We start from the raw sequence: 12,699 nt of genomic DNA, 5'->3' as shown, positions 1-12,699 counted from the left end.
ATTTTCTGAGGAACTGCCAGACTGATTTCCAGAGTGGTTGTACAAGCTTGCAATCCCACCAGCAATGGAGGAGTGTTCCTATTTCTCCACAACCTTGCCAGCATCTGCTGTGCTAGGCCACTGATTGGAGATTTTTAAATTTTATTTTATGTGTCAGTGACTACCCTGCCCTTTTCTTCCATTTTCATGGAATGCCTTACAGCAAGTGCTCCTTTGTTTTCAGTCTAGTCCTAGAGGTGGAGCGAGTACCGTAAAGTTGAGTGTTGTATTTAAATCCAGTCAATCACTGACTTAATTTTGAGAATTTAAGCCATTTACATTTAAGGCATTTGCCAGAGAATAAAGCGTAACTTCGTGGGTAAGCACTTTTCCTCTGATCACATGCTGTGATTCCTTGCTTACCTTTCCAGTTTGTATGTTAAACATTTTTGCTTTGTGGCTACCATAAATAAAGCCTTTAACATTCATGGATTATATCAAGCAGTTTTGAAATAGTGGGTATTTAGCATCAAGGAAAAAGTAGAAGACTAACAGAAAAATAGTGAAAACTCCTTGGCACTTGTACTATTTCTCCCCTCATTTCTAACCTTTAATTCCCCTTTACTCTTCCCCTGCCGTCTAGCTCTTGGTATATTATCCTCTTCAAGCTGTGTGTGACAAGTCGAAGTCCTGTGTCTGTGGTAGCATGAATTAACTGGATGCTTACTCTTTTTTTTTTTTAATTGATTATTTACATTTCAAATGTTGTCCCCCTTCCCACTCTCCCCTCTGCAAGTCCCCACCTCTACCCCTCTCCTTTGCCTCTAAGAGAGTACTCCCCATCCCCAAATCCTACCTTATCCCTCTAGCATCCCCCTTTGCTGGGGGCAACAAGCCTCCACAGGACCAATGGGAGTGCCTCCCCTTTCACTGATGCTAGCCAGATAAGGCAATCCTCTGCTACATATGTAGTGCGGGCCATGGATCAGCCCTGTGTACTCTGGTTGGTAGTTTAGTCCCTGGGAACTGTGAGGGGTCCAGTTAGTTGATATTGTTGTTTTGTCTATGAGGTCGGAATCCCCTTCAGTTCCTTCAGTCCTTCCCTATCTCTTCCATTGTGGTCCCCAGGCTCAGTCCGATGGTTGGCTGTGAGTGTCTGCATCTGTCTTAATTAGGTGCTGACAGAGCCTCTCAGAGGACAGCCCTACTGGGCTCCTGTCTACAAGCAGTTCTTGGCATCAGCAATAGTGTCTACAGATGGCATAGATCCCAAGGTGGGGCAGTTTCTGGATGGCCTTTCCTTTGGTCTCTGCTCCATTTTTTTTTTTTGTCCCCGAATTTCCTTTAGACAAGAACAGTTCTGGGTTAAAATATTAGAGATGGGTGGATGGCTCCTCCCCTCGTCTTAGGGCCACACCTATCCTGTGGGAGTGGTCTCTTCAGGTTCTATCTACCCTCTGTTAGGTGTTTCAGCTAGTATCATCCCCATTGGGTCCTGAGAACCTCTCCCATCCCTGGCATCTGGGACTTTCTAGTGTTCCCCCCCCGTTCCCCACCTCCCATTGCTACCTATTTCTATTCAGTCTTCTGGCTTTCTGGAATTCTCTCCCATCTCTTCCCATACCTGAACCTGACCCCAGCTCCCCCTTTTTTCCCCTGGATGCATATTCTTGTCTCTGAGTTCTATATATGTTGATGTTTCCTTCTTATTCACTTAGCCTCTTCCTCGTTTATCTTGAGACATTGCCTATAGCATTTCTTAAAGGACATGCTTGTTGTTACTAAACTCCTCCAGCTTTTGTGTGCCCAGGGGCGTCTTTACTCCTTATCTCTACAGCATAACTTTGCCAGGTATAGTATTTTTGATTCACAGCTTTCACCTCCAGCCCTGTGGATCTGTGATGTCACCCTGTATTAGCTTGTAAGGCTTCTACTTGAGAAGCATCTCTTACTCTTCACTCTTTAGAAGTCATTGATTTGTATCTTAGGTAAGAACTGGTTGTAGTGTACTTAGATTTTTGTGGACTCAGTTTGGATTTTTTTTTTATTTATTATATGTAAGTACACTGTAGCTGTCTTCAGACACCCCAGAAGAGGGAGTCAGATCTCGTTAAGGATGGTTGTGAGCCACTATGTGGTTGCTGGGATTTGAACTCTGCACCTTTGGAAGAGCAGTCGGGTGCTCTTAACCGCTGAGCCATCTCACCAGCCCCCAGATTTTTTTTTTTTAAATCACTACCTCTTTGAATAAGCTTTACCCCATTGGCATTCTCAAGGCCCCTTGAGTCCCATTACTCATCATACTTATACTTTCAATGACGTCCAAAATTCCCCTAAGTTTCCTTCATTCTTTTCCTTTTGTTCTCTTCAATGCGTTTTTAAAATAGCCGGGTATTGAGAACGTTTCTTTTTGTTTGAAGAACTTTTTCCTAAGTTTTTTTCGTTGCTCTTTGCTTGTTCTCCTTAAAATAGAATGGTTCTGACTTTATTTCTTCTATTTGACTTGTTCTGCAATGGATCTATTCTCTTGTGCTTTGATTTGTTGTAATCTGTAATTTCAAGGATTTTCATTTGGTTTTAGGAAATGTCTCAGTAAAGAATCTCTGGCAAAATACTGACTTGTTTTTGGGATTTTAGGGGATTCCCTTAAGAGAGCTGCTTTAAATTATTTGAGGGCCTGTACACTGAGGTGCTTTGTTCTGGGCATTAGACAGGACTATGGTTCCTTGAAAACTCTCAAAACTTGTTAATATATGATGATATACTTAGAAAAACTTGTGTTTCTTCCTGTCTGTCTGACCTGAGTTGTTGATGCCTGCCCTTCCAGCAGCTCTGAGCAGGCTGCCTCCTTATTCTTTCTGAATGTTTGTCCATTGTGGACATCTCCTTTCTAGGTGTGGCTGTATGCCCAGGGCTTTTTTGGTCTGCACTTAGTGTATTGGCATTGCTTCCTCCTTTGTCTCCACTGAAGCTGTTGATTACTGCTTTGGGGCAGGGGCAGATGTTTTTTCTGACTAGGACTCTGTTGACACCATTTTTCTGGGGAGTAATAGGATGCTGTTTATTAATCCCTAGGTGATTGCCCATGAAAAGTAGTCTTACCCTTACTGTTGGGCAGGACTGAGAGTCATGGCACTGCCCTGTGGTTTTGTGCCTATGACATAGAGAGCAAATGAAGTGCTACATAGGAGACCAAGAAGTCCCAGTCTTAAACGGTGTCAGCTGATATAAGGAAAGGATCTATTTACTACCCAGTGGGCTCTTGACTTCTGTGGTACTGTACCTGAGAAGCAGGAAAAGACAGTGGTTAAAGATGCTATGTTAAAGATGTTTTAAAGATGCATAATACAAGAGTCAAAGCCACTGTAGAAAAGAAGATAATAGATAAGGCAATGCAAAAGCAATAAGATAGGGCCATAATGATGTCCTCCATCCCAATGTGAAATAGAATCAGACAGCAGATTTAAGTCACTACTATTAGTCACATTAAACATATTTGGTTTAAATAGAAGAATTTGAAGACAGAAACTGTAGTATATCAGTCACTTTTCTCTTGCTGTGATAAAACACCATGACCAAGGCAACTTATAAATATTTTATTGGACTTATGGTTCTAGAGGGTTAGAGTCTATGATGGCGAAGGGAAGGCATGGAGATAGGAATAGTAGAGAGCTTATATCTCAAACTTCGAGCAGGAGGCAGAGGGAACTCTGGGAACGGAATGAGCCTATTGAAACCTCAAAGCTCCTGGCACCCCAGAAACATGCATTTTTGGCAAGGTCACACCTTCTAGTCCTAATCCCCAGTTACCAAATAAGGACATCCAGTATTTGAATGCCTGTGTCTTATGGGGAGCATCTAATGTAAGCCACCTCATGAAGCATCATGTTGAAAAAGTAAGAGCTCGTTGAGGTCCATGTGTATAAAACATAGTTTTAGAGAAAGGAAAATGATGAAAATCGTGTGCTTTAGTCATAAGGAGCTGGGCCAGCTATGCTACCAGGTGAAGACCCTAGAGAAAGGAATTTTACTAAGGCCCATGTCAAATAATAATGAAAGGTGAACATCTTGTATGCTTGGGCATTATGACACTAATTTCAGAACCTTAAAAACGCAGAGCTAAAACTCACAAGAAAGAAGAGAAAACTAAGTTAAAGTTTATATTTCAAACATGACTGTTCACTAATGAACTAATTGACATTGACATAACATTACACAAATTTGAGGAAAATACATGTGCATAGTGAACATTTTGGATATAACTAATATCCAAACACTGAAAAAATATCTCATTATTAATATATATTCTTTTTGTTCCAACATGTAATAAGGACACATGCTCCACTATGTTCATAGCAGCCTTATTTATAATAGCCAGAAGCTGGAAAGAACCCAGATGTCCCTCAACAGAGGAATGGATACAGAAAATGTGTTACATTTACACAATGGAGTAGTACTCAGCTATTAAAAACAATGAATTTATGAAATTCTTAGGCAAATGGATGAATCTGGAGGATATCATCCTGACTGAGGTAACCCAATCATAAAAGAACACACATGATATGCACTCACTGTTAAGTGGAGATTAGCCCAGAAGCTCAGAATGCCCAAGACACAATTCACAAACCACATGAAACTCAAGAAGTAGGAAGACCAAAGTGTGGATTCTTCGATCCTTCTTAGAAGGAGGAACAAAATACCCATGGAAGGAGTTACAGAGACAAAGTTTGGAGCAGAGGCTAAAGGAATGACTATCCAGAGACTGCCCCACCTGGGGATCCATCCCATAAACAACCACCAAAACCAGACATTATTGTGGATGCCAACAAGAGCTTGCTGACAGGAGCCTGATATAGCTGTCTTCTGAGAGGATCTGTCAGTGCCTGACAAATACAGAAGTGGATGCTCATAGCCATATATTGGACTGAGCACAAGGCCCCCAATGAAGGAGCTAGAGAAAGTACCCAAGGAGCTGAAGGGGTTTGCAGCCCCATAGGAGGAACAACTAAATGAACTAACCAGTACCCCCAGAGCTCCTAGGGACTAAATCACCAACCAAAGAATACACATGGAGGGACTCATGGATTCAGCTGCATATGTAGCAGTCATCAATGGGAGGAGTGGCCCTTGGTCCTATGGAAGGTTCTATGCCCCAGTATAGGGGACTGCCAGGGCTAGGAAGCAGGAGTGGATGGGTTGGTGAGCAGGGGAAGAGGGGAGGGGATAGGGGGTTTTCAGAGGGGAAACCAGGAAAGGGGATGACATTTGGAATGTAAATAAAGGAAATATCTAATAAAAATACATATTCTTTAACCACAGAATTAGTATAAAAGCGATAAGAGATTATTTTTAAATTTCTTCTAATATTTGGGATGCAAATATACACGTTTAAGTAACACATGACTCAGAGAACATATTAAAAATTAGAAATTATTCAGAGACAAACAATTCATAAAACTCATATTAATATTTGTAGGAGACGAGCGATGACTCAGGGTTTGTAGCACATAGTGTTCCTGCAGAGGAGCTAAGTTTGTGGCTTTCAGCACTTATGTTGTTTACAGCTGTGACTCTCCAGTTATTGGAATCCAGTGCCCTCTTCTGGCTTCCATAGGTACCTGAACTCGCTGTATATACTCGGATAAGATGCAGAAACATACAAAAATGTAACGAATGTGAACTGTAGATAAAATAGTGGTTGCAGGAAGTTTTGTAGTAACAAGTTTCCATATTAGAATGGAGGAAACGCTGATGGATGTAGGGACAACCCTTTTAGAGCGGAAAGAGGAAGCAACGTTTCTAAACTCATCCCGAGGCCAGCATTATTCTAACACCAAAACTAGACTAGGGCCCAACAGAAAATTAGAAGCCACGTGTCTGCAACAACCCGACTGTTGACAAAGTTGAGAAAACCTGTACCGCGAGGAAGACATTCTCTTTTATAAATGGTACTCAGAAAACTGGGTATCCATATCCACAGTGACTGAATGAGCTTGTTCTATTGTACCACATAGAAAACAAACTCAGGTCACATCAGCGATTTCAATGTAGTGCTGCAGAAGTGACTCAGCTGTTAAGGGGACTTAACCGTTTTCTCGATGATGATTGGGTTCCATTGCCAGCACCTGCGTGTGGTGGGTGGCTCCTGCACTCATGAGGGCATCTCCAACCTCACATACCCATCCATGTAGTTAAAAATAGTCTCTTAAAAGGACTTAAGTATAATAGTGAAATGTGCTGGCTACTTTTATGTTTGCTCAAAACAAGCTGTAGTTATCTGAGGGGAGGGAACCTCAATAGAAAAAAATGCTCCCCCATAAGATCTGGCTTTAAGACAGAACCTGTAGGCGTTTTCTTTTTCTTTTTCTTTTCTTTTTTAAAAGATTTATTATATGTAAGTACACTGTAGCTGTCTTCAGACACTCCAGAAGAGGGAGACAGATCTCCTTACGGATGGTTGTGAGCCACCATGTGGTTGCTGGGATTTGAACTTAGGACCTTTGGAAGAGCAGTCGAGTACTCTTTCTTACCTGCTGAGCCATCTCACCAGCCCGTAGGCGTTTTCTTAAGAAGTGGTATAGGAGGCTCCAGGACCTTGTGGGGGGTGCCACCCATGGGCTGGCAGTTGGTCCTGGGAAAGCAGGCTGAACAAGCCTTGAAGAGCAAGCCGGTAAGCAGCACCCCTTCATGGCTCCTGCTTCCAGGTTCTTGCCCTGCTTGAGTTCCTGCACTGTCTTCCTTCAACGATGTGGAAGTGTAAGCCAAATAAACCCTTTCCTCCCCAGCTTGCTTTTTTTGGTCATGGTACTTCATCACAGCAATAGTGGTTCTAACTAAGATACTGAAACCATCAAAGAACCGCGGGAAACACGAGATAAAGCTCAGTGATGCTACTCAGGTAGGATTCTTTGTTTCTGATGAATGTTCAGAAGTGGGATGCAGCCGAGTTGTGGTGCACGCACTTAGCATCCCTAAGGCCGGCAATCTTCAACACTACATAAACCAATAGGGTGCTGTGCACCCATATTCTCAGTACTTGAGAGACAGGGACAGCAGGGGTATTGGAAGTTCCGGATCATAGGATCATCCTTGGCTATAGAGAGAGTCCAGAGCCAGCCCGGACTACATAAAACCCTGTCTCCAAGCAAACCAACAACAGCCTTAAAAGGCAGCCCTAAAGGATTTGATAAAGTCTTGTAAATTACACATCCAAAAATATATAGCAAATAAGCAAACCAGAAAAAAAACCAAACAAAACAAAAAACCAAAGAACCAAAAACAACAAACAAACAAACAAAAACCTACTTTGGTTCACACACTGGACGTGCAAACTTGTTTCCTTGGTCTCACCCTCTTTGACAAGAGATTCTAGCCTGCCTCAGGTTGGGCCAGTGTAGAAGCTTCTAGATTGGAGATGAGCCTGTGAGTGTGGAGACGGGCAGGGGTGGGGTCAGTCCCTGTCTGCTACCCTGTGAGTTTGGTACTTGTATGTTTTGTGGTGGTCTTTGGCATTGTCGGCCGCCTCCAGGGCTGGGCACCCTTGAGCATCTCATGTCCCGTGAGTCGGGCATGATGAATTGCCCGTCTCTGCTTGTCTCAGGAAGTCTTGGGCTTCATTTCCCATGGTTAGGTTTGGGGGTACTGCATTATTGGTTGGGAATTTATTTTCCTTGATAACTTGTTCTCAACCTGCTTGTAATATTTCCGACGAGAAGCTCAGCATTGTTGTGATAGATTCCTTTATGTGTAAACTGACATTTTCTTCTGCCTTTAAAAACCCCTTCTCTCTGTCTCTGTCTCTGTCTCTGTCTCTGTCTCTGTCTCTGTCTCTGTCTCTCTCTCTCTCTCTCTCTCTCTCTCTCGTCTCGAACTTTTGATAGTTTGACTTAACATATATGCCTCAGGAGTATGCAATTTAAGAATCCTTTGAACTTCCTGGCTCTGACTGTATCTTCTGCCCACTCTTGGCAGGGGAGCCTAGCCTTTTAAAATTGTCACACAGCATGAATAAAGGGCTTGCTATGCACACCCGCCCGAGGACCTGGGTTTGAGCCCAGCACCCAGGTCCCAGTGAGTCTTTGTCTCAAAACAACAACAACAAACAAACAAAAAGATGGCCAGCTGCTGAGGGTTGACCTCTGGCCCCACACCCACCCATGTGTGCACATTCTTGCATCGCTCCCTTAAGCCTCCTGCCCAGTTTCTATCTCATGTCCTAAGCCAGGATGTTTGCTGCTGTTTGTTATGTTTTGTTTTCGTGCTGGACTGAATGCATGACCTGTTAAACAAAGCCCTTCCTGGTTCACAGCTGATCTTGACTGGGGAGGTGAGAGGATATTTGCTTTGCTCTTAGCTTGTAGGAAGTCACTAGTGTGTCTGTATTCTGCAAGAACTCTGCCATACCCTCATTGCTTTCTGGTGCTTAGACTTAGGTACTTTACCACTTCAGCAGAATAGCTGCTGATCCTCCACCCCACCCACTTCAGTTTCCTGCCTTTTTTTTTTTTTTTTTTTTGGTGGATTCAAATTCTCTAAGCACGTCCCCCGCAGACACCTTGATGTCAAGCCATGCATGAACTTCTGTGCGACCCGGAGAGTGGGGTCACTTAAGTCCCAGAGGACAGTGTTCTTGTGAGTCACCCTTCTTTCCCAAAGCTGAGTGATAACAGCAGGCTGAGAAACAAAACGTCATTTCTCTGAAGAGACTGTCACATTGTCTATGAGAAAGTGACACATATTCATACAGCAATTTTTGGTGGTGTGGGTAACCTGCAAGGACAAAGGAGACAGGAGTGATTCATGTGTTTTGTAGCTTAAGATCATTTTAGCACAGTTTAGCTGAGAATCGTCCACATTCCAAACAACTGGGGACATGCATATTTAACCTCGGGGCCTCCACTTACTTCAGAGTAGGATTTTTCTGTATCAGAGTCTTAGTTTTTCAAGATTACCCACAGCTAGGCTGTTCACTAGGATTAATTACAAACATGCGTTTCTGCATTTAGTTATAACGAGTACCCAAATTACATGGGAGCAACGTATCCTGGGAAGATGTGTACTGCCCACTACTCTGCAGGAATCACGATGGTACGTGTACATACTCCACCTTTAAAAAGGATGGGAAATCTAGTGACTGAGATAATGGAGGAGGTACAGTGGTTACAAAGTCTGTTGGCCAGGCCTGAATGAGAACCCAGGACTGAGTAGGTGACAGAGGACATAGGGGAAATATCAGCACGGAGACACAGTCAAAGTGGGTGGGTGCTTCTTATGGAGCATTTAACTTTTTTAAAAAAAGATTTATTTATTTTATGTACACTGTAGCTATATAGATGGTTGTGAGCCTTCATGTGGTTGCTTGGATTGGAATTTTTAAGATCTCTGCTCGCTCTGGTCAGTCCCACTTGCTCAGCCCAGCTCGTTCAGTCCCTGCATGTTTTGACCCAAAGGTTTACTATATATAATATATTGTATACACATACACATATATGTATATATAATATATATATATACATATATATTATTTTGTATAGTTTATTATACACACACACACACACACACACACACACACACACACACACACACTCTGTAGCTGTCTTCAGACGCTCCAGAGATGGTGTCAGATCTCGTTACAGGTGTTTGTGAGCCACCATGTGGTTGCTGGGATTTGAACTCAGGACCTTCGGAGAAGCAGTCAGTGTTCTTACCTGCTGAGCCATCTCACCAGCCCTGGACCATTTAACTTTTAGAAAGCTTTGATAGTCTTGAAGATTGGGAAAGTGGAAGGATGTATGTAGATTATACGTAAGTATTTATATTAAGACACAATCCCTTTGTAACTAAGAAGCAATGGAAGAGAATAGAATTGGAAAATAAGAAATGAGCAGAGCCTGCCATTGCCTGGATGCTTCTCTCTCAGTACCTTTCCCAAGAGGAAGGCCAGGTTTTCAGTCATCCAAGGAATCATGTTCACGATTATGGAGTGTTTGATACAACATTAAAAAAAAAAGTTCCAATTTGGAAAAGTACTTTTATCATTCACCTTTGTCTCCTCTTTTGATAGTATCCCAAGGAAATGACCTTGGAGGCCTTTTCAGTGATTCTCACCCAGATGCTGGGGCTCAGTCTGGGGATATCGTATGACGAGCCTGAGAAATGCCACTGCTCTGAATCCATCTGCATCATGAATCCCAGGGCTATGTAAGTTCTTCCTTTGCCAGTTATGGTTACTGTGTATCCCAGGGCGATGTAAGTTCTTCCTTTGTCAGTTATGGTTACTGTGTGTCCCAGGGTGATGTAAGTTTTTCCTTTGCCAGTTATGGTTCCTGTGTGTCCCAGGGCAATGTAAGTTCTTCCTTTGCCAGTTATGGTTCCTGTGTGTCCCAGGGCAATGTAAGTTCTTCCTTTGTCAGTTATGGTTACTTTGTATTAAACGTAGGTTTGCTTATAGCACAGGTTAAGTATAAGGAGCGCCAGAGAGATACAGTTTTCTTTGAGTCCTGTAATTTTCTTGAACTTACCCATTCTAAATGTTTTCTGCTGGGGTCCATGGGGTCATTTACCTGCAGACTGTTACCATCTGTAGAAGAGGATAGGTTGATGCTTTCAGTGGGTGTATTCCTTTCCTACTTTTGTTCCTTTTTATTTTTCTCTTTTCTTTTAAAAATAGTTTATTTTAAATGATGGATGTGTGTGTGTGTGTGTGTGTGTGTGTNTATNTGTGTGTGTGTGTGTGTGTGTGTGTGTATGTGTGTGTGTGTGTGTGTGTGTGTGTGTGTGTGTATTTTGTATGTCTGCCTGCGTGTGTATACCTGTGGAGGCTGGAGGCCAGAGAACTTGGATCTCCATGGATGTGAATCACACACAGCTGTAAAATTTCTGATATGGGCTCGGGGAACCTAACTCGGGCCCTCATGTTCTCTTCGCTCCTGAGCCACCCCTCTAGTCCCCTCTTTCTCTTTTTGTTTTTGAGTCAGGGTCTCACTATGTGGCACTGGCTGACCTAGAACTCACTATGTAGACCAAGCTAATTCTAACTCACAGAGATCTGCCTGCTTCTGCCTCTGGAGTTGAATGATTAAAGTCATGTGCCACCGCATCCCGTTATTTCTTCTTTCTTGTTGTTCTAGCTAAGACGTCAGACATTATATTGAGTAAAAGCAGAAAAAGTGGGAACACTTGTTCCAGATTTGGCAAGAAAAGGTCTCAGTATTTTCCCATTTAGAAGTATGTTGGACATAGGTTTGTCATACATAGTCTTTATTATGTTGAGGTCTGTTCCAACTGTTCCTAATTTCTTCAAGATGCTTATCATAAAGATGTTCTGCATTTATTGAAATGATCATGTGATTTCTGCCCACAGTTCTATTTTTAGGGTACTTCATATTTATCGACCTGCTTATGTTGAATCAATCTCACATCACTGAGATTAAACCAACTTAATTGTGACCCATTATCTTCTGATTATGTTCTTGAATTCTGTTTTCAAGTATTTTGGGAAATTTTGCATCTCTGTTTATCAGAGAAATTGCTCTGCCTATTATTGTATTGTTATCCGGGTTTGGTCTGGGGTGAAGGTTGGTTTTATAGAATGAGTATGGAAATGTTCCTTCTTTATTTTATGGAACCGTTTGAAATCTTAGTATTGAGAATTTAGCAGGGAGTATATTTGGTTCTGGGATTTTGTTTATGGGGAGACTTGATTATTCTCATTGTCTGTTAGAGGTTTCTATAAATTATTAAATCTTTGGGTTTTAATTTTGGTAGATCATGCACATTTAGAAATTTATCTATTTCTTCTAAATTTTCTGTAAGGATTTTCTGGTTTTATTGGAATCTGTCTCCATAATTCTCTTTTAGTCTCTAACTTTGTTAACTTGCCTTTTCTATTTCATTTTGTTAGTATGGATCAAAGTTTGCCAATCTTGTTAATATTTTCAAAGAACCAGTTGTCTGTTTCATTACTTTCTATTATTTTTATTTTAATTTAGTATTATTTTAGTTTCTGCTTGTTTAAATTCTTTTCTGATCTTTATTCCTTCTTGCTGTCTAGTGTATTTGGGTTTGGCTTCTTATTTTTCTAGAACATTGAGATACAATATTGGGTTATTTGAGAACTCTTTTTATTATTGTTTTTACTGTAAGCACTTAAAACACAGACAGTCTTTTCTGGATGGGTTCCAGGACTCCAACAGGTTCCACTCCTGATTTCATTTGATTTGTACTTAATTTATTTTAAGTAACCAAATGTATTGTGGTAAATAAAATCACATGACCTCCCCAAGAATGATTACGAGCAATGAGCACTTACTAGGAGTATTTACTATCACCAATCAATATCACAAAGCTAACATATACTATGGAGTTATGCTTTGAGATATATACTGCTAACGACAGTATATGAATTCCGTTTTAGGCAATATACAGGTGTGAAGTCATTTAGCAATTGCAGTTTGAATGACTTTGAACATTTTAAATCGAACGAAGGTACCAAATGTCTGCAGAATAAGCCACAGATGCAAAGGAGTGCAGCAGCGGTCTGTGGAAATGGCAAGGTGGAGGGCGATGAAATTTGTGACTGTGGCTCTGAAGCAGTAAGTGTGCCATCTCGGGAAACTTGTAACAATCTTCTTCTTCTTCTTCTTCTTCTTCTTCTTCTTCTTCTTCTTCTTCTTCTTCTTCTTCTTCTTCTTCTTCTTCTTCTTCTTCTTCTTCTTCTTC

The 12,699-nt window shown here is 41.6% G+C and overlaps 1 protein-coding gene across 1 annotated transcript in view; it reads left to right on the top strand.

Annotated features, from left to right (window-relative positions):
• The window catches only part of Adam32 (ADAM metallopeptidase domain 32), a 94,714-nt gene that overhangs the window by 30,050 nt on the left and 51,965 nt on the right, over window positions 1-12,699 (top strand). Inside the window, exons 10-12 of the mRNA XM_021219503.1 lie at window positions 8,985-9,066; window positions 10,043-10,179; window positions 12,395-12,572. Coding sequence (XP_021075162.1) covers window positions 8,985-9,066; window positions 10,043-10,179; window positions 12,395-12,572 — 397 coding nt within the window. The remainder of the gene's footprint in view (window positions 1-8,984; window positions 9,067-10,042; window positions 10,180-12,394; window positions 12,573-12,699) is intronic.

This window comes from Mus pahari, chromosome 19 (assembly GCF_900095145.1).
Source record: "Mus pahari chromosome 19, PAHARI_EIJ_v1.1, whole genome shotgun sequence".
NCBI classification, from domain to species: domain Eukaryota; kingdom Metazoa; phylum Chordata; class Mammalia; order Rodentia; family Muridae; genus Mus; species Mus pahari.
Note: the sequence above shows the minus strand (reverse complement) of the source record. Positions and strands in the feature narration are given on the sequence as shown.